This window comes from Drosophila suzukii, chromosome 3 (genome assembly GCF_043229965.1).
Source record: "Drosophila suzukii chromosome 3, CBGP_Dsuzu_IsoJpt1.0, whole genome shotgun sequence".
Taxonomy (NCBI): domain Eukaryota; kingdom Metazoa; phylum Arthropoda; class Insecta; order Diptera; family Drosophilidae; genus Drosophila; species Drosophila suzukii.
Window position 1 is genome coordinate 22,521,750 of NC_092082.1, and position 27,842 is coordinate 22,549,591.

Genomic DNA, 27,842 nt, shown 5'->3' on the forward strand with positions numbered 1-27,842 from the left:
ATGACTTATGGGTGGTCGAAATTCTGATTTTGTATGGTAGTTGTTAAAATGTTTGGTGGCTAAGAAATTGATTACAGGAATTATGGCACAAAAATAAGTTTAAGGGGAGGTCCAAGTATAAATCCAAACAACTTGTTAGAAATCGAAGAGCTGAGCCATAAACATCAAATGAAACTACCGTTGAGAGAATAACGAATATATTTTCTATGAGTTTATGGATAACTAACCCGCTAAAAAGGAGTCTATGGATAATAAAAACCGAAAAGGTAGGCAAACCATTGAAAAGTTGTCGGAAAATCCATGACATAAACTTCTCACAGGTCGCAGCTTTGTACTGGAACGAGAGGAGCGCGTCTCGGTCGAGGGAAGCCAAAGGATTTACATAAGGAACACCCAGAAGAAGGTGAGGGAACTCTTCCGTCATCCATCGGTTGGTGTTTCCAGTTACACCACCAAAGATCTGGAAGTAGAGCGATCATCCTCCTCGCTGGGTGTTGAGAAAATCCAGCGAACCCGAGAGCAGGTTGATAGGCTGTACCGGAAGATCGAACATGAGATAGATAAGTTGAAAGACTTTCGCAGGCATTTCCTTAAAGGCATAGACACAGGGAGCAGATCTAGGACTCCGGAGATGGGGAAGAACATGACCTGGGGGCAGAGCTTGGAGGCGAATCAAGCCAAAGTCAGTCCCCTTGCCGCAAAAAGAAGTCCTACTTCTAGTCCTCGAGCGAAAGGAAGGTTGCACAAATGTCGCACTATTGAAGTCAAGAATTCGCCGGCAATTGAATCTCCGGAACTTCCCCTAAGAGTCAGTGGAGGGTGCTCTTATTGTTATAGAAACTGCGATCGGACAATCTACCAGAACACCTATGGAAATTGTTCCTGCCATTGTCATTGCTCCTGCAATTACAAAATGGGATACCCTCAAGAGTTCTGCGCTTGCAATACGTTTAATGGAGAGATTTTACCCAATCAGGGTAACCAGTTTGGGATACCTTATAACATCTGTCCTCGTCAAACTTTCGGGAGAGTGGTCACCGATCTGAATACCCAGGAACTTTGCCAGAATTTGTGCCCTAAACTAACGACGGATCGCGCATCATCACCAAAGGTTCGAAAGGATTGCTCAACCCGTGCCAAGTCTCCAGAGAGAAAGCCGTTGGCTAGGAGTGCAAAGTGTACAACGAACAAGAAACCGGAAGGTCTCATCAAGACTGAGACTACCTCAGCATCATTAGCCCAAAACAAGACGAAGAGTTCTGAAAAGCCCCTTACCCTGAAGAAAGAGCAGGTGTCTTCAGAGGATGGTAACAAAGGAATACCGAAAGTAAAATCTGAGAATGTGACAGTCAGCGATGTTGTGACTTCGAAGGCTGTTATCAGTGATGCTGATCCTTCAAAGCTTTGCAGCGAGGAAAAACCGGATGAATCGAAGGTCCGCATGTACCACGATTATTTGAATCTGTATAAACAGGAGAATTCCAGGAGTGAGCTCGAAGGACGCGCTGCTCTGCAGTCGATTCCCACATACACAAGGATGCCAGTTAAAGATGAGGTCAAGACGGAAGTGGAGCAAAAGCCAACTATAAAACAACCTGCGGATTCACCTCCTTTGTCCGATTCGGATATGATCAAGGATCAGGTAATGGGAAAAGGTAACTCTAAGGAAGATCAAGAAGTTCAAGAATCCAAGGAAGATCCCTGCTGTTGTGATGCTGGTCAGAATACACTTCAAGGTCAAAGTAGTACTGATGAACGCATAATATCAACTCAGGATTACTGTTGCTGTGATGTATTCGAAGGAACACTGAACACTGGTGATCATGACCAGGATAGTCATGTTGAAAGAACTGCTCACCACCAATTGACGGATGTGGGATCCCCTAGCTCGTCTCCAGAAAGTGGTCCTGTTCATTCTTATAAGGAGAGACGTCCAGCCCATAGTCATGGTCGATGTGATGAAGAAGGCTACAGTTCTCCGGGAAATCTGAAACAGCAAGCTGATAACAGGTACTTAGACGACGCAAGGCCTGTTGCCTCCTGGAACTACATCAATATACCTATGTCCCACGATGACAGAAAGCAGCATAAGACTGGGAGTGCCCCAAAAGTTAGTCGCATGCATTCCCAGCAATCGAATTCCTATAGGTGTAAGGATAAAGATTCAACGGTAATAAAGCAGGAAATGCGGGAGTTCTCCAAGGAGAGAGTATTGATTCAGGCAATTCCGAAGGAAAAGAGAAGCCACAGCTTTCAGCGATCACCTTCTGCCCAAAACATAGAAAACACTAGTTATGCCTCTTTTGCTCCTCAATATCAAAAATGTCTTCCAGAGATGCAAGTCCAAAGAGAAGCGAGGAAGATGCAAGAAAAGTTTCCCTGTCATGAGCAAAGACCAATGCAAACAAAGATGCAGCCCAGAATCGAAAAGGCTTCAGAGCAACATCATCGGAAACAAGTTAATCCAACTCCACCAAATCCATCTCGAATTCAAAATTCTTCATCAGACCTTATGGTTTCCTCGCAATGTGAAAGTGCTGAAACTATAGTTAAAAATCCAAATCAGCATATCCGAAATAATTATAACGATAACGAAATTAACGATTATAGTCTTCACGACAGATTCGTAAATTCCAATCATATGAAGCAGCATACTTCTAAGAAATTCGAACCACCGGAAAATTCTCCTAGGTATAGATCAGATTATGGTCATGTCTATGATAAAAGTAATTACGAGGCATTGGATTGCAGGCAAGATGATCTAAGACAGCCTTCCTATAGGATACCAAGGGAAACACAGAAATCTCATGATAATTCACCCCATGTTAGCTATAAAGAGACTATTCCAAAACATCCTCAAAATTCCCATTTTAGGCAGCACAGTCCCAGAAATCCAAAAGACTGTTATAGAAAAGTCAGTCAAAAGCCTTGGAAAGAATACAATAGTCAGATATCGCCAGCTGAAGCCCATACAAGAAGTCAGAGTCCGAACACAAACTATCGAGTTAACGACCAGTCTTTAAGTTCTCACTACTATTTGGATCACAGCCAATCCGATTACCAGTGTTCTGAGTGTCAGGAAACTTATAAAACCCTGGAGAAAATTCAAGATATGCGTAGAAATGTGGACCATTATCAAACTTACAATAATGATCGCATTGCCAGGGAACCCCGTACCGAATATTCAAGTTTTCCCGATCAGATTGATTTTGAATACGACAGATATAACGGAAAGCAGCTGAAAAATCCTGTTCAGGTTTATAATCAACATTCCCCGAGGTCGTGCATGTCATCCCCAAGACACTCTTCTCCCGTTAAAGACGGGCAAGTTCCACTTTTGGAGACCGTCTGTGAAAAACGCACTCGAACAGTCACTTTTGAAGACGATAGTGGGGATCTGACCAAAGAGGAACATATGAAGGAAACCTGTCGCAGTCTTATCGATTGGGAGCGCGCCGTTAAATACCACATGGTAGAGCAGGACGCTGATAAGGATAACACTGATGATAACTACACTGGCAGTAAGTAAATTCATTATTCAATTAAAACTCCTTATGACAGACATGGATAGTTAGTTTCCACAAGCATATAATATGGATATTTACATATTTTGTGTTTTATATATTTTTTCCAGGATCCAGCAGTTCTGGGGAGCACACCTGCCTGGAGTCCACCTACGATGATGACTTCGCCAGCTGCGAGGAGGGGGATCCCCAGAGCAACTACAGGCGGGTGCCGCCATACGATGCCTGCCCCTGCATGTACCAGACCTATATGAACCTGGCCGCCATGTGTCAGGACGGACGCTTCATTCAGTGAAAGTTGCATGAAGTTTTTATTCAGTTTTGACAATCATTCTTATATTTTTACAATTTCGATATCCCAGCCGAACATTAAATTTGAGTTAACATGATAAAACAAGCAAATAGTTTTGACAAACACAGAGTTACAGAGTCTTCGATGGCACCCGGGGGCTAACCTCGCGGGTTCTAGCTTGGTTGTAGCGATCCTCCACCAGATTTCGGCGCAGCTCGCTGACCTGATGCTCATATTGGTTGGCCAACTCCTCCTGGTGCCTGCAGCGGGCACGTTCCTCCTGCAACTGACTCTGTTACGGGTACATAAATTATATTTAATAAAATATATGGGTTGTTTTTAGTTGTTTTAACCAATTGAGAAAGCTGAAACTGTAATTGTATCTTAAATTTGATTTAGATTATGTACAAGAAGTAGGCTTTCAAAATAATTGATAGCTTTGTTAGCTGTTGACCTTTCTGTTTAAAGTTTACTCAATTAAAATTGGCAGTTTCCCAGACAGACAAAAGAAAAGTGGTTACCCCTCATAAGCAATACTCACCGAAGTTTGTTGAAGTTGCCTTTGCAGTCGGTCCATTTCGTTTTTGGCCCTGATATCATCATCATCCTGCCGTTGCTGATCGTTATGCAAGCGCCCCAGCATCAGATCTGTGGTTTCGGTGGTGACCTTATTGAGAGCCGAACTCTGCTGTAGCTCATCGCGCAGTTTTTCGCATTGTTTTTCAAGCTAAAAATTATGATTAATATAATACAAATAAGCAGAAAACAGTTCTAAGCTACTCACAAGCACTTTTGAATTACCTACACGACTAGTTAGTCAGAGTATAGTTAGAAAGCGAAGTAGACTACAGCGAAGTGTTCTAGCTAGGGTAGAGATACTGATACTGATCGGGACCAGAGCTGAAGCTCACCTTTTTACGGATTTCGTTGACCTCGTTTAGCTCCGCATTGAGCTTTCCCTTCTCCACGTCAAGTTTGTCGCACAGCTCCTTGCGAGCCTCGAGATCCACCTTCTGGACGCGGATATCATCGCGGGCGTTCTCCAGTTCCCGTTCCAGACATCGCACGGAGGCCTTGGCGGCGGTCAGTTGCACATCCATTTCATCAAGAGTGCACTGGCGACAATGCAGCTGATCCTTCAGGCTGCGCACCTGGCACTCCAATTCACAGATCTTTTGCCTGCGCGAAAAATTTATAAATTATGTTTACTTTATGATGTTAGAGGTGTTTACAAAAGAGAGTAGCTGTGAGGGTTATCCACTATATAAGGAAGTTTTACACATTAATGAAATATCAGCAGAAATTGGGTTGAACTGGATTTAGAAACCTCCATTATCGCTTTTTAAAACTTTTACATACATTGAAGAGAATTTCAGGTCTATTAACTTCTCAATGGTTTATTTTTTCAATACGGAAATGTGTACACATTTCATTAAAAATCTTTTGGAATATTGCTGGAAGAGCTTTTTGTATTTCTCAAATAATTGTTAAAACTTCGATTAAAAATAAAATTAAATTTTAAATTCAAACGTAGAGTTTTGACCTAAAATATTAAGCTACATTTATTTGTTAGGACAGAGAAAAATGTGTGTGAATTAATTTGTTTACTATGGATTCTCCGATATGCTTTTAACTTTGTCGTTTAAAAACGTCTAAAGACATGTTATGTTCTCTTATTAAATAAACAACTTTTTAATAATTTAATGGTTTTAAGTTTTTCGGCTTTTGTCAACGGTTCACCTATCAACAAAATCTTAATGTTTATTGTTGACAGATATTAATATGGCAGCTGCCTTAAGCCTAACTTATTCAGAACCTAACTTCGTAGAATTGAAATGGCGTAAGTTCTACCATTTTTGGGTTTGATCTTTTAATATACTTTTATTTTATTTCGATTTGGGACTCACCTGAATTCGATAACCTCGCACTCCAGACTCTGGTTGTTCCCCTCCAGCGTTGCTTGGTCCTGGGTTAGGCAGTGATATTGATCCAGCATCTCGTCGCGCTCCTTTTCCTTTAATTTAGACGACACCTGTATGCCAACTCGAGTACTGGGACTTAGGCTCTAGTTTTTCGAATATACTAACCTTCTGGGTAAGCAGGTCCTCGGCCTTCTTCACCTCCTGGACGTACTTGTGCAGCTGCTGCTTCATGTTGGCCACCTGCTTCTCGGAGTCCGTCAACTTGTTTTGCAACGTCCTGGCCTCCACTAGGGCATCGCTCAATTTGTCCATCAGCCGGCTGTGGGGCAGCAAATAATGTGTGCACATATGAAAATTATGCGAAAAAACCGCCTAATGATCGAGGAAAATAAGATTGGCCCCAGCGCGGAAGCAGTTCTACGATATCTTCGCCTCGCTAATGACTTTTTTGCTCACCGATTCTCTGCTATTGCCTCATCGCGGCTGGCTTTGAGTGCCACAATCTGCTGGCGCAGCGTTTTACTTTCCGTCGAGGTCTCCGTCAGTTCTGAATCGCGCTGCCGGTTCCTGTGGGTCAGCTTTCTGCAAGGGAAGAGTGGGGAGACGGATAAATCAATTGGAATCAATGTTGAGGCTTAGCGCAATCAATGCCACTGCTGTCCGCCAGAACCTGACCCTCTTCCGATGGCCATAAAGAGGGGTCAGCAGCAGAGGCACTGCGGGAAAACTTGCCTTACAACGAACCAGAATTTTTAAGATATTGTACAGACGGAAAATAATAATAATAAAATAACCATTTGATATTCAAGGTAGGGGTTTATATACTTTTCAATAAACATCATCAATAAATGTAACATTTATCGTGATCAAAAGCTTTAAAAAGTATTTCCAAAACAGAATCTTAAATTTTTTTGTTTTAGTAGACGATCTAAGATGATAAATAAAGGGATTCCAAAATGGAAAATCTGATTTTGAAATTATTTAACCTTAACTAAAACCCTTCTATGGGAGAATGTTAACAGAAATGTTAGTTTTGATAAAGTATATTTAATTAGTAGACTAAAGTAAAATGTAAAAGTAAATAAAAGTAATGTAATACCTAGTATAAAGTTGATATGACCATCATTTGTATTTGTTAAGTACTATTTTAGGATACATAATGTTAGGAAATTAGGTTTCGGGCTGTATCTTCAAGATTTAGGCACGCTTAAAAGAATAAGTCAAGATCTCGGATCGCAGTGCATAAGTGGATAGGAGTATCTAGCATTAACTGCCGATGCCAGGCACGTAGCCACACACATCCGCACTTGGCCAGAAGCTCAAGAACACACGGCAGTCGGCAGAGGTAGTCAAAGTCGCCGTCGCCGTCGCCGTCGCCGTCGCCATCATTATAGCCACAGCCGTATCCACCGTCGTCCGTCAGTCAGTCATTAAGGCTAAACAAAGTTCAAATACCCGTCACTGCCGCTGACGCAGAGCCGAGCCGAGATGGCGATGGCTAAGAGAGTGGCTGAGACAACCACTGACATTTCGTTGTTACCTTTTTGGTCAAAGTGGTTAGCACATTTACACAAACCGGGGCTCTGTGCCTCACCTTTGTGGCTCGGCTGTTGGAAGAGCGGATGTGCCGAGCAAGAGCAGCGGCCAGAGCTGGCTGAGAAACATGGCCAAAACCACGGCTCAGACGTTTGCTACCTGCCCAAGCGAACGGACGCCGCGATCGCTGGGTTTCGTCGGTTGGTCAGCAGTCTCTAAACTCGGTTCTGTCCTAGGGATCCGTCTCAATTCACAGCCAAGTGTAGCGAATATCTGTGTTTTTGTTATTGTGCGTGATTGCTGAAAGCAAATCAAAACAAATTGAGCCCTCAGCAACCAGTTTGGGCATTATAACAACGGAGTTGCAAAAGGTGCGATCGCAAGTGAGGGGCGGGATAATCCCAATCCCAAGAAAGCCAGAATAAACACCGTGCGAAAGAGGAATCCAAGAAAATTTGCTCGACTTAGTTCTGAGTAGTCCATTGTTAGACCTTATATGCATTGTTTTTTTTACCTGGTCTACTGAAGAATCTTGCTAAAAAGATCTAAACTTAAAGTTAATTATTTACGAAAACATAATAAATACATACATGTTCAGAGGATCAATGTCAATATAATCTCATTGTTATAAGAAACATAATCTAAACTTTTAAATATATTGCAAGAAACACGATTTAAGGCTTATAAATGTTCAGTTACCTAATTTCGTGATATAATGTAATTGTTAAATTAGTTGATCTAATATCATGATTTGGAAAAACAATAGCAAATTAAAGAAGCTGATTATAACATTAGGTCCTTATCAAAACCTAACAAAATTACTAAAAGCTTTTTAATGGGATTTATGGCTTGTGATTTTTAAAACTGAATTGTGTTTGTAAACTAATCTAAAACAAATTTGCCATGAAATAAAATAATTGGCTTTAAAGTTACAAAATCAAAAAAAAACAATGGAGTTCATTTGAATCAAACCAAATAGGCCCGAAAAAGAAGGAAACCGGAATAAAAACACTTTATGTAAAAAAACATAGTGAAAGAGCGAATATAAAGTGTAAAACGTAAATGTAAAAAAAAACTAAACTGAAATTTTGGGTCATAATTGATAAGGGTCTCACATGCAATTATGAACTCATAAATTTACCCAATTAGGTTTATAGCACCTAATAAAATAAATCAAGTTTAAGGGTATACACAAATGTTGCAATCTTTTACTTGATTTTACAATGTGAATGGGGTTCCAGGAAAACTAGAATTTAACCCACGAAAGTGATTAAAGTAGTTTAACTTTTCATACAAATATATATATTTTTTAATATAGTTAGGATCTTCAAGTCCTACAAGTACCAAGATTAACAAAAATATTATTACACTAAAAATAATAACAATCGTAACTAGAGTACAGGAAGTAAACAACAGTTCTTGTTTTGTAAAATAGCTTTATCTTTGGTATTATACCAAGAAAAGGCATGACTTCTTGGAAAATAAACAATCAAATATCAGAAATAAACCAAAGAAATAAACTAGCAAAAGCTACGGCGCTCTGGGCGGCTTAATTGATTTATATAAAGGTGATCAAATTAAATCCAGTTTATGTGTTAACAAAGAGCTTGCGAAAGATGCGAACTGGAGTGAATTAAATGGGCCGGAGAATCCCAAGAAAGCCAGAATCAAACGCTGACGTAGACCGGCTTGCAGCAAGCCGCGGCTCCGAAAACCAGTTGCCAATGGAGCAGCGGCTGGAGGAGCGCTCCAAACGGGCCACAAATCACGCAACCCGTGCCGCCCAAGAGTGTGGCACCTTTCGTGTCCGGCGGCGTGATCGCTTCGCTGCCTGTGGTTGCTGCCACATGTTTCATCATCCGCCGCCGGTTGCGTAAGAAGGCCCCCAGATTATGACCACCAGCTGAAAGCTGAGAGAGCAGAAGATTTCTGACCACCGGTCGGCGGCAGAGGCGAAAAGAAGTCAAGATAAATGGGTATTTGGGTCATGGTTAACCGCGCGCGAACCGTTTACTGGTTTTCAGTGTTTTGGTTTTGGGTTTTTGGCCTTTTTGCCCGTTTTTGCGCTGGCGTCCGGCCCTCATGATAATCAGTTGCCCCAAAGGGTTGGCTAATTCGCATTGGACCCGCTTTTAAGCCCTCCGCTGCAGCGGTGAATTGATTTTTAAACAACGGCAGCGACAATGGAAAAGTCATCCATCATCCTGTTTAATGAGAGCTGCCACCCCCGATATGTTCGCAAAGCGGGGGGAAAATAATCACAGGCGAACGTCTCCAGCTCAAACTTAATTTAATTAAATGACCAAGTTTCGGAATATTTAATCTTTTAATACGAAACGTCAATGGTTAACTTTTAAATAAACAAATCGAAATAAATGACCCTCAAAAATGGCTTGTTAACTTGATTATACAAATCGATTAATAATGGTTCAACGTATTATAAAGAGCAACACGAATTTTTGTCACCTTTGCAACACTTTGATAAGTCAACATATAACAGCTTTCGATTTTAGTCTGAATATTGAAATCCTTCAAATGTCTTAAAACGAATAAGTCCCAGGGATTTATAAAAATATAAAAAGTTTATATGTTTCATAAGTTACAAATTTGATTAAGATTAAAATGAAGGAGGATCTTAAGAAAAATAGTTTAAACGTTCAAATGTGATTTACTTATTATCCAGGGGTCAGTTTCTTGAAAGATTGTTAGTGATGGAAGGATTTGTTTTGAAGACGTTTTATTATATGAATCACGTATTAATATATCACTTTTGATTACAGACCCACCATGAGACGTCGCAAAGTGCTCATCTGCTGGGCTGCTCTGCAGGCGGGCAGCTCCATCCTCACTTGCCTGCTCCTCCTTCTGACCACCGGCCAAAATCCGCAGCAAGTGGCAGCTGGAATTGTGCCCCCACCGTGGAGTGATCCCGCCAAGAATCCCTGCGCCAGCATGGCAGGTGGCTGGCAACTCCTCTACTGGGCGCCACTGAAGAAGTGCTTCAAGATCTTCAGCCTCGGCTATCCATGTCCCGAAACCATGGAGCTGAGTCCCACGGCCGTGAGTGCGAAGCGAAGGGATCTCCCAGCGGCCGAGTGCCGATGTCCACCGGGAACTGCATTAAGTCCCCTGACCAACAATGTCTGCTATAAGCTGTACGAACGGGGACCCTGTCAACCCGAGGAGTACTTCCAACCCATGCCGGATCAGGTCAAGAGGTGAGTTGAGTTCGGACCTTAGCCCCAGAAATAAAGATTAAGATTTGCCAAGTGGCTGTTCTCATTTTCACTTCCCAAAGGTTTATGGGTTCTATAGCTGAATACAAACCATACTTTAAGAGAAAGTTATAGTGCACTTAAGCAATTGCGGAAGCAATACCCATGAGTATCTGGTTTTTATGAATAGCGAAAGTTAATTATTTTTCCAGAATATATGTACTTGAGCACCTAGTCAACTTTCGCAATATTTACCAGAGCCAGTTGTACATTTTTCTTGTTGATAAAACTGAAAAAACCTGGCGACATGCAGTTTAATTTTAAAAATAAAGGAAAAATTAGTAATTTTCCTTGGATTGCTTGTTTCAACGAGTATTGCTCAACGTTTATTCTTCAAATACACTGGTAAAAACTTCACTGAACGTAATTTAAAAAGCACCGACTTCAGGCCAATTTTAAATTTTTTCAAGTGGGCTGTACGATAGACGATCTATGTACATTGTCCCCTTTTTTGAGAGATTTTGATGTGGGTAATAATGATTTTAGTTCGCTATGCAAAAATCAGCCAGGCGATCAGGACAAAGGCCATATAAAGAAAGAACTTGGAGAGGTTCTGTTCGTTATGGTGTTGAGCAGTGCCGCGATTGGGGGCAGGATTACGTGGTTCGCCCAAGTTCAAAGAAGATGATATGAAATCGAAAGGAAAGCCTAGGCCAAAGGACATGTGAAAAGCGTGCCCAAATCCGTGGATACGCTCTGCTTCCACTACCGGTTCTGTGCGGTGTCCAGCGGGACGCGGTGGAATTCCATCCCGCGGATCCTGCTTGCTAGTACCATTTCGCCCGTAGAGCGGTATGACCTTATCCCTATCGACGGCCGACTTGCAAACGGGACAGAGTTTGCGATTGGGTTTAGTCAAAAGCCACTGATGGAGACACGGCCAGCAAAACAGGTGACCGCACATGCTGACCACGGCGTTGTGAGCTGTGTCCAGGCAAATGTTGCAATCGTAGAGCGATCCATCCAGCGAGTCTCTGTCCGCATCGTTGGGGCCAGACCCATTTTGTGATCCGGTTCCGGGATAATCGCCAGTAAAGGATTCTGAGGTGTTGAGCACATCCGATTCTGCTGCTGACTCCATTGCCACCAATTGCCCTGATCGACCCAATTCTGTTGAGAAAGACTCCTCCGACATTGTTTCTGTTGTGTGTCTAGTCCAGGCAGTTTTGTCATAGCCTACGTGTCCCAAATAAGTGTATAATATTCCATACTCCTTATTTAGTTGTCAGACTTTCTATCAAAGTTCTAATATAAAACGGGTACCTTTCCTTAAAAACCCTTGTAGTTAGAAGATATAAAGTGATAATTTTCTGGGTGCAATAACGCTCAATTTAAGTTTAATTATATTTTTATCGTAATTAAACTGGGATTTTGGCACGCAACCTTTTATATTTTGTATTTACCGAAAGACTTCTAAGTTGTGTCGATATATCTACCTAAGATCTGTTTGAGATTTTTAAAGCCACCATATTTAATAAACAACATCATGTTTAATACCTTCCAGATCCGGTAATCGATGGGGCACATGCAAGCGACCTCTTAACTGTCCGGAGGACATGATCTTTTGGCCAAAGGACAACAAGTGTTATGCGCGACACGCCAAGGGTCCTTGCAGTCGTGGAAAACTCCTAGTCCAAAACGCGGACGGACTGGCCGAGTGTCGGTGCGAGGATGAGGGCGAATTGTCCTCGTTTTACTACCCGGCGGAGGAGTCCTGCTACGAGCACTACACCAAAGGACCCTGCTCGACGCCGGGTCACATTTTCTTGCCCGGCGGTCGATGCGACTGTCAGCGGCATCTGCCGCACTATCATGCTCCGCACCAAATGTGCTATGAGCTGGGTAGGATTGGGTTATGGTTGGGGAAGTTCTAGAACTACACTTCGAATGCAGCGTAATATAACAATTATAGAGGCAACGGTAGTGTCGAAATTAATGTCGTCTTATTTAATTAACTAAAATACTATATTTTCAGTTGACTCGTTAAAATAGGATCTTAGGATCCTACAAACCCACGTGAATAGTCAGTAAAATCAAGAAAGTAAATGCATGTTTCGACTCCACAAATTACTTTTACAAGTAAAGTTAACCAATAATTCTTTTTTATTTCGAATTTAATGATCTTTCCTCTAAAATCACCATGCTTTGGAAGTGTATTGCTAGATGGCGGCCGTGTTCTATTCCTTTCGCTTATTTAATGCTTTTCCCTTTTCCAGATACCCCTGGCCCCTGCCCACCTGGACACATCTTCCGCATACCCGACGATGTCCAGGAAACCACTGGCAGCACCCTGCAGCTACTGCCTCGCGGCCAGTGCCAGTGCAAGGAGGGCTATGTGCCCTGGAGCGATGGCATCTGCTATCGCCTGTACACAAGGGGGCCCTGCGGCTCAAACGAGTTCCTGGTCAACGGAACCAGCTGTGTGCGCAACTTTTGCGGTAAGAACCGCTTGTACTTCCCCGCGGAGGACTCCTGCTACAGGATTGGATCTCAAGGCCCCTGTGCCCTGCATCAGGTGGTGATTTTTGACTTCACAGCCAGGCCATCCATCGATGGCATCTCTTACAACGGAATGTGCGGTTGTTCCGGGGTCCTCACTAACCTGGATCAACAGTGCTCGGGAGAAGGAGCGGACAAGGAGCAGAATATATGTGAGTCCACTCCCGGAATGGTGGAGATCAATGGGCAGTGCCACAAGTTGTACAGCCGAGGACCTTGCGGAGCGGGTCAGTGGCTGGAGCCACTGAAAACTCAAACAACGAATGGCACCTTAATCTTGGCCCATGCCAGCCGGGCCAAGTGCGTCTGCCGACCGGGTTACACGCCCTCGGAGGCGGATCAACGCGGCATGAGCAACTGCAGCGCTCCGAGTGTCAGCCTGGCGAGGTATTTAACCAACGAGCGACTCAACTCGAAGTTCCTCAATGATCTGCACCTTGGTGGGGCCACCTAAAATCCCCGATCTTCAAGCTATCCTCTGTCTGGTTGTGATGACTCCTCCTACGCATGCCCACCTATTCCACTCTATACTCTATCCCCTTTTCCATGTGTTGTTTTTTTGTGTTGCATGCTGAGTGTTATTTGATCGATTCGATCACTTGTTATTCAATTAACCATTTTGTTCTCTTTTAGGTGGTTTTTAGAAATATTCGGTTAACGTGTTCGATAGAAAGAGATTGTGCCATGAATGTATTACATCGACTAATGTACGAGCTGTATTTAAGGGAACTCCCGATAAGGCAAATAAAACTATGTGAAAAACTAGAACTCTCAGAAGTTTGTAATAAGGGGGTTTAAGCCGTTTTAATAAGGATAATGACGTTGCTGGATCGGTCATGAGAAAATACCTAAATCTTTAAAACTTTGCTCTAATACTTTGTTTCTCGATTTTCTCGAGATTCAAGGGAATGAAAATTGTGCTGGCGACTATAACACTTAACGCTTAGCAAATTTAAGTCAATAATGGTAACAAATGTTAATAAAAATAAGGTTACCATTTGAGACAATCATGACTCGCCTAATAGTATAATTTTTAAATCGTTAGACTCCCGAAAATGTTGTCTTACTTACCTAACTTGTTCCTCAAGCTCCTTCACATTTTGCTCCAAGGCATTTTTTTTCTCCTTGCAATCCTTTAACTCGTACTCGAGTTTATAGGCCCGCTCTGTTTTGCTGTCCAATTGATGCTAATAAAGAAAGTTATGAGTAAAATCTCTAAAAAAGTAAAAAGGCCTTAATTACCAGCAATGTATCCTTTTCATGTTCAAGCGAAATGTAGGTCTGCCGCAGGGCTCCTATGTCCGTGCGGAGCTGGGTGACCTCATTACGATTGGATTCCCGGCTCGAGTCCAAAGTACTTGCTCGAACATCCGCCGTCTGTCGTTGACGCTCGGCCACCAAAAGCTTACTCTGATAATCTGCTATAATGCGCTCATTTTGATCGTTGAGCATTCTATTTATAAAGTACAAAGATCGAAATTAACTTAAACAATAACTTATCCGCATTTCACTTACGTTATCTGACTATTTTCCGTCTTCAGCTGATCAATTTCCGTTTGCATGGTGGCCAGACGCTGCCTCATCTGAACCAAATCCTCCTTGAGCAGCACGAGGTTCGTTTCCGTTGGCAGGCGAGCTGAGTTAAGTTCTCGGTTATCACGTTCCATCTGACGCAGCCTCTCGTTGAGATCTTCGTTGCGCACGCGTAGCGCCTGAAGCTCCTCGGCATGAAGTTGAACGGTGCAAAGCTGCTTCTCCCTCAGTGTATCCCGCTCACAGCGAATGCGTTCTAGCTCGGACCTGGCACAATCCCGTTCCCGCTCCACCCGGGCAATGGCCGCCTGGACACAGTCACTCCGGTTGCTATTGGCAGTGGATGTACTAGAAGAAGCTGTGGCCGGCGGCAGTGTCTCATACTGAACGCTTTTCTGTGGGGAGAACTGCAGCTTTCCTCCAGGGAACAACTCAGTTCGTAGTGCCTTTAACTCCTCATCCTTGGACTTGATTTGGGCATGCAGAAAGGCAATCTCAGACTCTGAGCCAGTCTTGCTCATCAGCCGCAAATACTCTTTCTGGAAGAAGTCCCTTTCTGATGCCAGGCGTATCTTCTCTTCATCCAGGGTGACAGTGGAATGTTGGTTCTGATCTTTGAGCTCCTTCTGCAGCTCCAAGATCTTTGCCTGCATTTTCTGAAGTTTTTTCTTATGCTTGTCATTGGTGGCCTCCAGTTCTTCTTCGCGGCGGGTCAGAAGATTCAAGCGCTCGTTAAGATTGCGTTTGTCACTTTGGTTGGATGCAAAGCCACCAGCCAGTCGGTGATCCTTGCCCTTCTTCTTAAGTTCCAAGTGAAGTTGCCGAAGTTCCAGTTCCTTGGCATCAATCTCCGCATTGGCCTGTTGTTCCACCTGCAGAGCAGCCTCCTTTAGTTCCTCCAGCTGCGTTTGAAGTTTTCTTTTTTCCTCCTCAGAGCAGAGAGCTCGCTGCATGGCATCGTGCATCTTGTCCTGGAAGTCCCGCACCTGCAACATCAAATCGCTTTTCTCGCGCTGCAACAGGTCGATGTCCTGGGAGAGGGCGCCCACCTCCTTGTAGCAGCAGTCCTTGGCCAAAGCTGCCGGCGGTCGACCTCCTGCAAGCATGTCGTTTAACCTGCGGATCTCCCGATTCCTGGCCTCCACTTTTCGTTTGTAAAATTCGAGCTGTTCTCCTGCTGCCGTAAGATCATTCTGCAACTTGTCCAGCTCCTCTTGTCCACTGGTTTGGGTTACTGTCACTCCATCTTTGGTGGTTGTGGTGGTCTTTTGGAATACCCCAGCATTGCATTTAGTGCACTTGAGGGCGGATATGCCGGTGCCCAGTACAGTGGGAAGCACATTTCCGGAACGCACTGTACTTATAAAGGGTTTCTTGGCTAAAAAATAATATGCATGGCTTAGTCAGTTAAAACGTAGCTTATCAAAGGCATTTCAGCTAAGCCCATTTATGGCTATGCTCTTTTGACCTACTTTGACGACTAATACCAGTTTGAACCTTTTTGGCCGTGGTGGAAGAAACCAATTGCTTGGTAAGCAAGGCGTCCAGTTGGTTTTGAAGACTATCATTGTGGCTCTGCAAGTGCTGTTTGTCCGTCTCCAGATTTCGGATCTTGCGCTCAGATTCTACGAAAAGGATTAAAAAATTAATGGAAAATAAGAGTGGAATCGATTACCACTTACCGCACAGGCGCAGCTCATAGTCCTCCCGGTCCCCCAGAAACTGCAGATGGAGTTCGTTACACTCAGCCAGCAGGCGAGAGTTGTCGCACTTATATGGTTCGACGCCCAGTTCCCAACAGGTCTTTTCCTGCCAAAACGAAAGACACATCAAAATGATTGCTAAGCAACCGATTATACCACAACGAACGGGAAAGAAAGTTAACTTCAATAAACCGAAGCTTAGATATCCTTGTAGTTATAATACAAAATATTAAAAAGACTCTAGTAATGCTACAAATTACAGGATTATTCCGAGTATATATCTATACCATAGCATAGAAATTTAGATAAAATAAGAAAAAGCCTTAAAAAAACTGTTCTGAAGATTTTCTATACCATAGCATAGAAATTAGAAAAATCGGTAAAGAAACTGTTCTGAAGATCGATTTATAAGCCCTCCTATGAGCATACATGTATGATTTGGATCGAATTCATATATTCTATGAATTATGTATATTATAAGGCCTAAGTGACCTCGTCGCAAAGGCTGGAGTCAAAACTAGAGTACCCTCAACTTGGAAGGGAACAAAAGGGTTCTTAGGCAAATGGTTTACCCACCTCCAGCAACTCGGCAACCTTCTTTTTCGTATCCCTCAGGCATTCTGTGGTCTTGATCAAGTCACCAAAAATGGCCTGCAATATCAATAAACAATATGTTATGCCAAAAAATTAATATTAAACAGGGTTTGCGTTACTTGAACCAGTGGAATGGCCAAAACGGGCAGTGTCTGGGTGAAACCCATGATGTCCAGTTTGCAGCGCAGGTCCTTAAAGTCGCCATCGTTGATATTCATCAGTAAGCACTAGTATTTCCCTTTAAACTTTCTAAAACGCAATAAAAAATAACAAAACGTAATGCGCCAAGAGTCAAAAAATTGACGTGTGTAGTGTGGCCGTATATCACCTGGCATATTATACCATTTGAACAGATAGTACCCTTACCAATACCATTTAAATCGGTTCAAGTCCTGACTATAAATTAGTTTCATCGAATTTTTTAAAAATATTAAACATTTTCGATAAAATATTGTTAGAATCTTAAGAATTACAAAAACAAAAAATGAACTTGCCAAGATCCAAAAAAGTGAAAAATAGTGGTAAAATGTGGGACAAAATATTCAAAAACAAGCGAAAAATGGCAGTGGGAACAGTTGTACCAGGATAGCGAGATCAATCTTTGACTTTAAGATGTTAACACTTTTGTGAATTTTTTAAAAGAAACTAAAATTGTGCAATTGATTTACTATTAAATGAACTACTGAAATACCTAAAAATGCACTGGTAAATTTACCAATTACTTAGAAATGTAGATCAAACACAGCAATAAATTCATAAAATAATTTCCATCTGGTCAATGTAGGCTGAGTGATTTACTTCAACACATTGTTCAAGCGAAAGCGAGCAAACAAGTCGCCTGAAGTGATAAAAATAAAAAATCTCAAAGATATAAGTCAAAAAAATTTGTTAAAATGCAGGAAGTCTTAATATACAGTGTTCCAGACGTAAAAAAAGTTTGCAAGCTCCGACTTGGCAAGAGGGAGCCCTTGAAGCGCGTAATGGTGAAGTACGCTAAACATTATGGATTATCTCTAAGCAAGTTGGATTTTTACACATTAAAGGGAATGAAGCTGGAGACATACGATACGGCCTACCTATTAGGACCGGAAAAGTTGAAGGTCATATTTGTCAAACAGAACTAAAACGAAATGTAAGAGCTACAAAGGGTTGACTAACCAAGAACAAACTTTTAATCTAATAAGTGTTAATTTTATCTCTTTTATGAAGGTATGAACTGAGGCTCCGAAATTAAAAGGGGTATTATCTAAACTTTAATAAAGAGAAACAAATAGAGAACAGTTTTAGTTTTAGCCTTTTAAAGTTTGGGTTAAGGGGGTACGTACATCAATTCAAATTCCAACTGGATTTTGGTTGCTTAAAGGTTTAGAAAATTTGGTAACAGTCTAGAACAAGGGTCTACTTATCATTCCTGTTCTGCATATATCAAATAACAAGGAAGCTAGCATCGGCAAGCCGAAATTTTTATAAGCTGCAGGTCGTTCCCGTGGGAGCATTATACATATGTAAAGAACTTTCCGGTTTTATGAAAACTAAAAACTAATAACAGACATTAAAATAATGTTCTATTTCAATTTACTGCAGTATATGTTTCACGAAAACGAAATATAACGGTCTTTGTGTTATTTTGACATAAATTATCCGATCGTTCATATAGCAGTTTATTCCAAGTTCTGAAATATATATAGATCTATATTCCCAAGAGTTTAAATCAATAATTTATAATTTTTGTACATTTTTTAAATAATATTTTTCTTTATTATTCCTATGGGAGATATAGGATTCTTATATTCTACCTGCAATAGAAATAAGACTTTTGGAAAGGCATCATCCCGATAGCTTTAAAACTAAGAGACTAGTTTGCGTAGAAATGGACAGAAGGACAGACGAGATCGATTCGTCTAGTGATGCTGATCAAGAATATGTTTTCTTTAGGGGTCGGAAAGATCACCTTCAATGCGTTGCAAACTTCTGACTGAAATAATTATATCCTCTGCAAGGGTATAAAAACACTTCTTAGGGGGAGATAAGGGGTCGTGTCGACGGATAAATGTTTGTATTTTTGACTAATTAAATACACTTTTCAAAATGTTTTCGTTCTGCCCGCTTCAGCAAAATATCTAAGCTTTACGCGTGCAAAAGCTTATTATATTGCCGGTTGCCGAATGAGAACATTTTCTAAAGTTTAATTATTAAGTCAAGTCTAATTCTTAAGCCTAATTCGTTCCGAAGCTTTGTTCATTTTTAAAAGTTTTGTAAGAAGTATGCTGTGACTTCAACGTTTTTCTATTTGGCTATGCTGTGAACTTTTCATGCTCAGTTTAACTAAAGCACCCGTACAGAACAATTATATTTTTTGGCGGTCAACCATTTTCAAGAAAATTTTTGCACTTTGTATGGCATACATTTTTGTAGTCAAATATATTTCGGTTCCAAAATTTCTCATTGACGCGTCCTAATAGATCCTGTGAAAGCCAGTGATGCTTAAGAATCTATATTAACGAAGAAGCTCTTTTCGTTGAGCCAACGGAAGGCGGCTTCTTCGTCAATATGAATTCTTTCGAATCATTGGCATTAGCAGAATCCATTGGCACGTGTTGATGAGAAATGTTGGAACCGAAAATATATTTGAGCACAAAAATGTATGCCATTAAAAAATTACACAAATTTTCTGGGAAATTTTACACCTAAAAGCCAAAAAATATAAATATGTATATATATAATGAGTATTGAAGAATCCATCATCTGCTGACTCATCGAAGTCGGGCACGGACTATCCAGGGAGTGACTTCCCTTCTGGCTGTTCAGACGATTCGCCTTTGAGGAAGAAGAACTCTTCTACTGGCTCAACGAAGACGGGCAGCGACCATCGAGGAGTGACTCTCCCCTTGCTGCTCGGCGAACATCATCCGCAATTTTAAAGAACATCTATTGAGACACCTTCTTCTGGCTCAGAAGTCTGGAAGCAATCATCCATGGCGGGCCTCTTCTCCTTGCTGCTATGAGGATTTCGTTCGCAGATCTAAAGAATCTCTATTGACGAAGCATCGCGTTTATACAGGCTCTACAAAGTCGGGCAGCAACTTTTCAAGGAGTGACCGTTACCCTTGCTACTCGGTGGAAATTTCCTAGGAGCCACTTCCCTGCAGCGTAGAACAGAATAAGAAACTCTGAACATAATAAATTGATGTAATACATGCCCGAGCTAAACATATGTACATATATTATAAAATTAAATTGTTGAAACAAGAGAGCACTATAGTCAACTGCCATTTTCGACCATACGTTTTTTGGCAATATTTCAATCATACAATCCTTTAAAGATTACGTTTCTCCGACACGGTTTGTCACTTTTTTCGGCTCCATACAAGTCGACCTACCCTAAATAGCAATATTGGCATTTGGGCGTTAGCAAATTTGTTTTGTATGTAAATCGATAATGATTGAGGAAACCAATTGCTGTTACAGCTTTTAGTCTAGCATTAAAACTGTAGGCGATCTAAGAGTAACAGATATAAAAATGCTTAATATTTTAATAAGTATTTGTCTGAGCTATATCCAAAATTCCCGAATACAGCCTGTAGAATTACGAACCATTTTCATTGCTTAACAAAAATAATCTTTTTTTAAATTGTGGAGCAAATTTGCCAACTTAAAAGGACGCCAACTTTTTTAACGTAGCCTATTTATTCTCCACTAAAAGGTCCAAATAGTCGTTTCTTAGCATTCCTCACCAATCTTGATACTTAATCCACTAATTATGATAGCAGTTAGTTTACGAATAACAACTTCAAAAGAGTTTTTTCTTTAAAGTACGAAAATTTCGATTCCACTTGGTACGGGTCAGTTCTTGAGAAATTTATTGGGTAGGGTTGATTAGAAATTCTTGATCCGCCACGGATGTAGATAGACCAACTTACCAGAAATCAATAATCATTCGATAAATTAAAAATACTAAGCATTCAAATTCACAAGAATAAGTATATACATATATTTAAATAGACATTCATTTAACATAACGTAACGCATGGATGGAATATACAACTGGGAAACTCAGCCCCAGCCCCATCCATTATTGGGGTACTGAGGATAGGAGAACATGAAGCACAACAGTGAGACACAATCCCCGGCGAGACCTTGGTTATACAATTTAGTGGTGATGCTTTTAAATAGGTACGAAGTGTGCATGCCCGCGCGTATTGTCGACTGTCTCAATGGTATCCTGACTATCCTAGCTTAGCCTAAGGAGATGGGATTAAGCAACAGGGGAAGAGGAGTCTAGTCCACCTCCAGCTTCCTAAAACTGCCCACCACTCCGGCATCGAGGTCACCAATGTCATTTCCAGCGAAATTAGCCGCATCCTTGGTGATCTCGATCTGCATGTCGTCCAGAGCGAGGATTGCCGCCCGGCGCTGGAGCAACTTCTGCTTGAACTCGGCTATCATGTCGGCAATGGGAACGGTGCCTCCATACTCCTTCGGCAGGATAGCGGGATCAATCTTGGTCTTCAAGATGTCAACATTTTTGTGGACCTATTGAAAGAAGAAATAAAGTAAGTATGCGAAGACAACAAACAACTAAAAAGCAAATAATATTTAATTTCTTTAAATTACTAAAATTATTTATTTTATGTCATTTATATACTATTATAAAATACCAAAATAGCTAAAAATGCACTAGTAAATTTACCAAATAGTTAGAAATTCACAAAAAGATTCTTATTCAGTCAAAGTAGGCTGTGTGATTTGTTTCATCACTTTATTCAAATCATTCCTATATAGTCAATGTAGGCTGGGAGATTTGTGTCATCACTTTATACAATCGAAAGCGAGCAAACAAGTCGACAGAACCGAATAAAAATCAAAAAATCTTCAAAAAAATAAATCTAAAACATTTATAAGAATGCAGGAAGATTCTCTATACGGTGTTCCAGTTTTCCGCCTTGGCAAGAGGATGCCCTTGAAGCGCCTGATGGTGAAGTACGTTGAAAACTATGGATTACGCCTGAGCAAGCTGGAGTTTTACAATTCTAAGGGAATGAAGCTGGAGACATACGATACAGCCAATTTACTAGGACCGCAAAACTTGAAGTTGATATTTGTAAAAATAAATGTAAGAGATGCAGAGGGTTGACTAACCAAGAACACACATTTAATCTTACAAGTGTTTTCTTCTTTTTTTCGTGCAGGGTATGAACCGAGACTTCAAGATCAAAAGGGGACATAACTAAACTCTAATAAAAAACCACGAATGGAAAACAATTTTAAACACTTGTTTTGCTCTACTCTTATAGGCTATTAAAGTTTGGAATGAGAGGCCTGTCACAAAAATTCTTACGTACATCAATGCAAATTCCAACCGGCTTTTCAAAGCTTAAAGGTTTTGAAAATTTTCCTTCGAATTGGTAACATCCCTTACTTTTGAAGGAGTACAATAAACCCTTTAACCCACCGGTTATACGTAAAGTAAACTCACTATAATTCGCTTCTTGAGCTTGTCGCTCAGCATGGACACGCCCAGCTCGATGATCCTATTGGCGTAGTGGGGAATATTGACGAAGTGCGTCTCCTTGTGCCGCATGGGCGTCGAGTTCTGGATGCACTTGACGATGCTACGCAGGTCGGTCAAGGACCACAGGCTGACGAAGCCCATGTTCATGCCGCTCTCATCGTTGATGTACACGTAACCGGCCACCTGGGAATCCTCGTCGTCCAGTAGGGCCTCGCAGATCAGACTGTGCACCCGAGCCATTTGCACCGATGTAAACTAAAATGAAGTTTAAATTAATTTAAATTTTAAATTTTAAATTTTTTACATTCTTTATTCTATAGTCCACCCCTGTGATTATAAGATACCCGTTACTTTTTATCAAAATAAGTAAGGCATCAATGATTAGATTTTTATCTACTTATAATATGTACGTTTTACACTTTACATTTTCATTTCTGCAGACTGGCAGTGACCTTAATTGATTTTAACTTATTAATAGTTCGAATTGGATCATTAGCATATTAGGTATTGACAAATTTAAAAAAATACACTTTTTTTTTAAACAAAACCTTTTAAGACGTGGGCGCACTCGGCTAAAAAGAACATGCGCTGCGCTGGAATCCCTAGAACCTGCCTGCTTTATCGCAATTTTCTATGCGTTCATGCATTACTCTACGAGTAACAAGTACAAATATAAAGAATCCTTACCTTGTAGGGATCGAACTTGGCAGCCACGGACAGGATGACCTGGCGACCAGTGGAGTCCCGCTGGGGCAGCGGCACCAGGTAGCCGTTCTCAAAGATCTCGTTGATGGCCGGGTCGGTGATGTCCAGCTGCTTGAACCATTGCGGGAAGAGCTGGCGGATGGTCAAGTAGCGCTCGAGCATTTCGCAGGCGGGCGGAACGGAGAACTTCTTGGTCCGCAGGAAGCGCAGCAGGAAGACGGCGTCCGTGCGGCACTTCCGGATGTGCGGATGCTTCTCGATCCACTCCCGGAACTGGGCCAGAGCCTGCCGCCGGATGTTCTCGTCCTCGTGCAGCTCCTCCTTGGCCACCTGCTTCATCGCCGAGCTGAGTCCGCAGACATATGGGTAGTCGTAGTCCGTCGCCGCCGGTCCGCTCAGCTTCGGTTGTTGCAGCACCTCCGTTTCGAGCACTGAAAGGCGGAACATACGTGTTAATTGCTATGTTCTATTACACAATTCACCTCTTAATTAAGTAGTATGTTACACAATTTAAACGGTCAAAATCAACAGGGCAGAACCCATGAAATCACGGATTAAGTGTTAAATTCAAGATATGAAAACCTTTAATCGCTAACTGTCCAATTAACACTTTCACTTTTAGTGAGCTACAGCTGCCAAGTTTTTATTCGATTTCCCTAAAATGTTTACGATCTACCACTGAATTTCCCTTTTAATTACACACTAAAAACAAGGCTTTACCTCATTTAATCATAAAGGTCACGTATTCTTGTAGTGCATACTTAAGATGATTTTTAATGTTCGATCTTATAGTAAAACTTCGAATAGTTCACCAGTTTTTTGTTCAAAAGATTATACCTGCTGATTTGAACTAAGGCTGATCAAGAAATGCAGTTAATTTATTTTACATTCCTACCAAACTTATTTACAATCCATATTCTCTAAAACAAATTATCAAATAAAGTCATTCAATTTGAAAAGGCTATTTTCAAATTAGTTACACATACAAATTGTATTCAGACAAATATATGTAAACAAAACAAAAACCTTGTGTAAAATATTTCTTGTTCAAGATTTTAATCATCGATTTAAACTTGAACTTAATGAACGACGATAAATCTCAATGAAGTCTTAACTATCTCACATTAGGAACCCTTGCACCCATTTAAGCCATTTATAAAGCAGATTGAATATTTGTCCACCCGAAACTAAGCGCATTCCGAGTTGATACGATGTCAATTAGCCACATCGAACCGCATTTTTAACCAGGTTATGGCTGTAAGCGAAATATTGGGCTAAAATGGCCAGTGGCCTGCCCGCCGTCCGCTGTCCACTGTCCGCTGCCCGATTTCTTCACGGCTGACACCACCGACTCTAATTGGCCGGTTGCCCTTGGTCGGTGGCGATTGTGCAATCCGAAATGTTAAAATTCATCGAACTCTCAAGGGTCAGCGCAGTTTACTCGACCAGCTCAACGGCCGATACAGAGATATAATACACATATGCTTAAAAGTCTATGCATACCAATTAATCCCACTTGACTTTTGACTGCACAATGTCAGGGGACCGGACCGAAGATTGGGGAGCTGGAACTGGATTGTGTTGGCTCCGGAGATCACCAGAGTGCATTGGCTTGCGTGGGTTATGGTTTTGAATGTGATATTTCGTATTCGAAGAAGCTGCCCACTGCGATTTGAATTCGGTTAGCTAATCCCAACGAGATGCTGCCATTTCCGCTATTTTTCGCCTTTTTTTTATGCACATACGTAGTCTTACACAGGTCCATTGACCGTGACCCAAAATCAGCCGGCTGACTGCTTTGCATACGAATCGAATGTTTGGCGTTGGTCTTGGCTTTGTCGTTTCAGTTTCAGCGCCCATTTAAATTTCTAGTCGTAAAAACCCAGACGAAGGTCGGGAGAAAGATGAGTTACCGCCCTGTAATTGCGGATCGCCAGGTGGTTAAGTGGGGGTCCAACTATGTATTTTTGGTCAACAAACTGTTTATGACCAGTTTGTTCACTTTCATGGCCTTCACACAGTTTCCAGCGCAATCGATCGACGACTCTAGTCGCTGATCGCTGATGTAAAAAAATTGACATGTGGAATTGCCCTGCTTTGAATACGTCCAACTTAAGTATGTGGTATAGCAGTGAATACATGGCCCGAAAGTCGGGCTTTGGTAACTCGATCATTTATGCGATGGCATGCCGTGCTGAAGATGTCCGCTGTCCACTGTCCACTATCCAATATCCACTGAGACATGCGATTTGTAATTTCGTTATCGTCTCTTCTGCGTTTTCGTTTTCCGCTCCGCCAATTAGCCCGTTGGTTACATCATATCACAGCATAAAAGCTGCCAAACCGAAGTACGTCCGTCTTACCGATCCCGCACCAAAATCGCCGACTTTTGGTAAGATAGTGAAAAGTAAAGAGTGCAAGCCCGAGAAATGCTCAAAACTGGTTTTCCCGTCCCACCGCTCGACCCAATACACTCCCATTACACGGAGAAAAAGGGTTGAAAGGTCTACACCGGGGGGTAAGAACTGCTTTATCGGAACTAACACCATTCCTTACAGATATAGCTTATAGCTAATATATGTTAATACTTTTTAAATAAAGAAATATTAAAATATATTAGATGGATGCACCAAATTGATCATCAGATTGACCTATCAGTACTTCAAAGTACGACATAGATTTCCGAACCAAGTTAGTTACTTAGTATTAGTAGTATTATAATACTAAAAACAATTAAATAATGTATTATTTCCTAAATATCAAACCGTTCTTACCTAAAAATATAAGTAAAATCTTGTATCACTAATAAGATAACTTTATATTGACGTAACTCTTAATGATATTCCCAAAATGACTTGGGGTTTCTTAATACCTCTCAGTATTCGCAAACAAGAGTTATGACACTTGCATAACAAAAAGTCAAGAGCAAGGTTTCTGCTTAGTGATCCCCAATTTTTTCCAGTGCACTTGCTCAATCTCACCCCATGACCGTGCACATTGGCAATATTGGCTTGCTTTGGCTCAGTTTCGAATTTCGAATAGGCGAGCTGCGAATTTACGACCTGCCGATTTGCATCTGCCTTTCCGGATTATCATGCAGATTGCATTTTGCCACAATTACGACAAAGGCTCGCTAATGTTCCCCGGATGAGTAGCGCTTTATATTCATGTGTCAGAATCAAATGGCGCTGTAATCAGCGGAATTCATTAGCCAGGCCCACCACGTCCGCTGCCAAGGCTATTTCGCTGGCTTAGTCGTTGGTCAAGGCAGGGCCTTAAAACTCCATTAGTTGCACTGGTAACTGGTAACTTCGGTCGGGATTTACGACTCTTATTGTGGCACCCAGAATTACAGCCGAGGTCGTGGCTATTGGTCAAAGGAAATCGTCACGTCGATGGCTGCGTCCCTGGCAGTTGCACAATACCCACTTGCCATGAATATTTATATGCGAACCGCACAAATTGCATTGTGTATGTACGTTTTCCAACCACTTGGCTTTTACGGTGTTGGCCAACTTCGGCTTCGGCCGAGAAGACCTTGCAGGCCTCTTGTGGCGCGGCAATTAAGCCAGCAAACAGAATTACAAAACTCTCGAAGCTCAAAACCATTGGCCGTAAAATAATTGACTGCCGCTAAACACTTGCAGTGGGTCAATAAAGCGCAATTAAAAGACTGTACAAAAATTATGATTTTTACTGGGTTACACCCACGCACCTACTTTTCTGTCAGTATCTAAGATAAATACCTTACAGAGAAAAAAAACTTAGAGCTTAGGATTGGTATTTACAGATAAAAATTGCATTCAGAAACAAATTTGGAATGCATAGAGTTAAAGATATACTAGAGTTCAAACTTACAATTTAGAAGTTATATCGAATTTGGTAAATCTCATCAGAAGGTCACATTTTATTTAAGGAAGTTAAATTGAAATTAGGGCTAATCCTTTTTATATGTTTTTAAAATTTTCTAAGGTTTGACTTATTTTAGTTATTCTTTTATGATTTTCAATAATCTTAAATGCCCAATGCATTTTCAGGTCTTGAAAAAATATCTTTTTTTTAACAATTTCCTTTTATAATTAAAAAAATATAACTGATAACTAGGATGCGTAAAATTCGAACATAAAATTCAAATATTTCGCTGGACAATCAAAGTCTGGCCTGGTAATCCCAGGTAAACAGTGGCAATCTACAAATGTCGCTGCGCATGCGCATGCGCAACAGCTGCAAAGAGCTGTACTTGGGTGAAAGCGAAAGTTTTTCTCTGCCACAAGCTTTTCTCGAGTCTTTACATAATACACGAAGCCGTCCTTTTTTCAAACCCATCGCCATCCCCGCTAATTTGAGATGTTATGGGGCTATTCTGAGCTCAACTCACTTTTGATTTACGCACTGGCACTGCGGATTTCACAAGTTGTTAATCTTATATAACAATATTATACGCGTTGCAGGGGATCCGTCTGAACTACTCCGGGCTCTAATTGATCGCCGGAATATCCGTGTGAGTTCCGCAGAAACTGGCGACGATGTGAACGTGGGCACGCTTTGAGCGAAACTGCCAATTTTTGGACTGAAAATTTATTTAAACCTCGCTCTTGGCCGAAGCGATTTCACTCAGTCGGTCGGCTGGAGGTTGAGTGGGATTACTCGAGTGGAGAGGCGGCTCAATGGAGCAACCCGAGCCCAATCCGAACTTGGGGATAGTCATCCGCATGGAAAGTGATTTCGAAAGGCGGCCGTCTTCATT

The 27,842-nt window shown here is 41.4% G+C and overlaps 5 protein-coding genes across 9 annotated transcripts; 2 read left to right on the forward strand and 3 right to left on the reverse strand.

The window, feature by feature from the left end:
- Positions 1 to 40: 40 nt before the first annotated feature.
- On the forward strand, positions 41 to 3,822 carry LOC108011753 (uncharacterized). The gene is made up of 3 exons (XM_017076980.4): positions 41 to 266; positions 321 to 3,521; positions 3,635 to 3,822. Exons 1-3 carry the CDS (start codon positions 245 to 247, stop codon positions 3,817 to 3,819), a joined length of 3,408 nt encoding a protein of 1,135 aa, XP_016932469.4. The 5' UTR covers positions 41 to 244; the 3' UTR covers positions 3,820 to 3,822.
- On the reverse strand, positions 3,812 to 17,189 carry Cep135 (Centrosomal protein 135kDa). 4 transcript variants are annotated; one of them, XM_065864955.2, is made up of 13 exons: positions 16,998 to 17,188; positions 16,861 to 16,935; positions 16,264 to 16,390; positions 16,054 to 16,206; positions 14,564 to 15,959; positions 14,291 to 14,501; positions 14,120 to 14,235; positions 6,195 to 6,320; positions 5,904 to 6,057; positions 5,724 to 5,848; positions 4,728 to 4,995; positions 4,358 to 4,543; positions 3,812 to 4,108 (listed from the first exon to the last, which is right to left on the reverse strand). In XM_065864955.2, the coding sequence occupies exons 1-13, from the start codon at positions 17,094 to 17,096 to the stop codon at positions 3,947 to 3,949; spliced, it is 3,198 nt and encodes a 1,065-aa protein (XP_065721027.2). In that variant the 5' UTR covers positions 17,097 to 17,188; the 3' UTR covers positions 3,812 to 3,946. The 4 variants fall into 4 exon arrangements, 2 of the variants coding, with proteins under 2 accessions (XP_065721027.2, XP_036670422.3); XM_036814527.3 differs by having other exon boundaries at positions 5,724 to 5,830; positions 16,998 to 17,187; XR_010654109.2 differs by lacking the exon at positions 3,812 to 4,108 and having other exon boundaries at positions 4,601 to 4,995; positions 16,998 to 17,189.
- On the forward strand, positions 7,407 to 13,816 carry LOC108011754 (uncharacterized). 2 transcript variants are annotated; one of them, XM_036814529.3, is made up of 5 exons: positions 7,407 to 7,645; positions 10,055 to 10,492; positions 12,054 to 12,391; positions 12,766 to 13,435; positions 13,682 to 13,816. In XM_036814529.3, exons 2-5 carry the CDS (start codon positions 10,062 to 10,064, stop codon positions 13,704 to 13,706), a joined length of 1,464 nt encoding a protein of 487 aa, XP_036670424.3. In that variant the 5' UTR covers positions 7,407 to 7,645; positions 10,055 to 10,061; the 3' UTR covers positions 13,707 to 13,816. The 2 variants fall into 2 exon arrangements, with proteins under 2 accessions (XP_036670424.3, XP_016932471.4); XM_017076982.4 differs by having other exon boundaries at positions 12,766 to 13,816.
- Positions 10,835 to 11,765, reverse strand: LOC108011756 (E3 ubiquitin-protein ligase RNF185). Its single transcript, XM_017076985.4, has one exon. It carries the CDS (start codon positions 11,682 to 11,684, stop codon positions 11,040 to 11,042), a length of 645 nt encoding a protein of 214 aa, XP_016932474.4. The 5' UTR covers positions 11,685 to 11,765; the 3' UTR covers positions 10,835 to 11,039.
- A 3,650-nt stretch (positions 17,190 to 20,839) lies between the features above and the next one.
- Positions 20,840 to 27,653, reverse strand: LOC108011746 (clavesin-1). The gene is made up of 4 exons (XM_036815053.3): positions 27,474 to 27,653; positions 23,078 to 23,526; positions 22,355 to 22,645; positions 20,840 to 21,411 (listed from the first exon to the last, which is right to left on the reverse strand). Coding segments are annotated over exons 1-4 (996 nt in total). The 5' UTR covers positions 27,475 to 27,653; the 3' UTR covers positions 20,840 to 21,156.
- Positions 27,654 to 27,842: the final 189 nt, after the last annotated feature.

What these genes read in the sequence shown, in the direction of transcription:
- LOC108011753 (XM_017076980.4), top strand. Translation starts at nt 245, where the DNA reads ATGGATAATAAAAACCGAAAAG. An exon ending in GGATAATAAAAACCGAAAAG is followed by an intron (nt 267 to 320) that starts GTAGGCAAACCA and finishes AACTTCTCACAG; the next exon opens with GTCGCAGCTTTGTACTGGAA. An exon ending in TGATGATAACTACACTGGCA is followed by an intron (nt 3,522 to 3,634) that starts GTAAGTAAATTC and finishes TATTTTTTCCAG; the next exon opens with GATCCAGCAGTTCTGGGGAG.
- LOC108011754 (XM_017076982.4), top strand. Translation starts at nt 10,062, where the DNA reads ATGAGACGTCGCAAAGTGCTCATCTGCTGGGCTGCTCTGCAGGCGGGC. An exon ending in ATGCCGGATCAGGTCAAGAG is followed by an intron (nt 10,493 to 12,053) that starts GTGAGTTGAGTT and finishes AATACCTTCCAG; the next exon opens with ATCCGGTAATCGATGGGGCA. An exon ending in CCAAATGTGCTATGAGCTGG is followed by an intron (nt 12,392 to 12,765) that starts GTAGGATTGGGT and finishes TCCCTTTTCCAG; the next exon opens with ATACCCCTGGCCCCTGCCCA.
- LOC108011756 (XM_017076985.4), bottom strand. Translation starts at nt 11,684, where the DNA reads ATGTCGGAGGAGTCTTTCTCAACAGAATTGGGTCGATCAGGGCAATTG.
- Cep135 (XM_065864955.2), bottom strand. Translation starts at nt 17,096, where the DNA reads ATGAATATCAACGATGGCGACTTTAAGGACCTGCGCTGCAAACTGGAC. An exon ending in CTATGAGCTGCGCCTGTGCG is followed by an intron (nt 16,207 to 16,263) that starts GTAAGTGGTAAT and finishes TCCTTTTCGTAG; the next exon opens with AATCTGAGCGCAAGATCCGA. An exon ending in AGGACCTGCTTACCCAGAAG is followed by an intron (nt 5,849 to 5,903) that starts GTTAGTATATTC and finishes GTTGGCATACAG; the next exon opens with GTGTCGTCTAAATTAAAGGA.
- LOC108011746 (XM_036815053.3), bottom strand. An exon ending in CCAAGTTCGATCCCTACAAG is followed by an intron (nt 22,646 to 23,077) that starts GTAAGGATTCTT and finishes ACTTCATTTTAG; the next exon opens with TTTACATCGGTGCAAATGGC. An exon ending in AGCTCAAGAAGCGAATTATA is followed by an intron (nt 21,412 to 22,354) that starts GTGAGTTTACTT and finishes TTCTTTCAATAG; the next exon opens with GTCCACAAAAATGTTGACAT.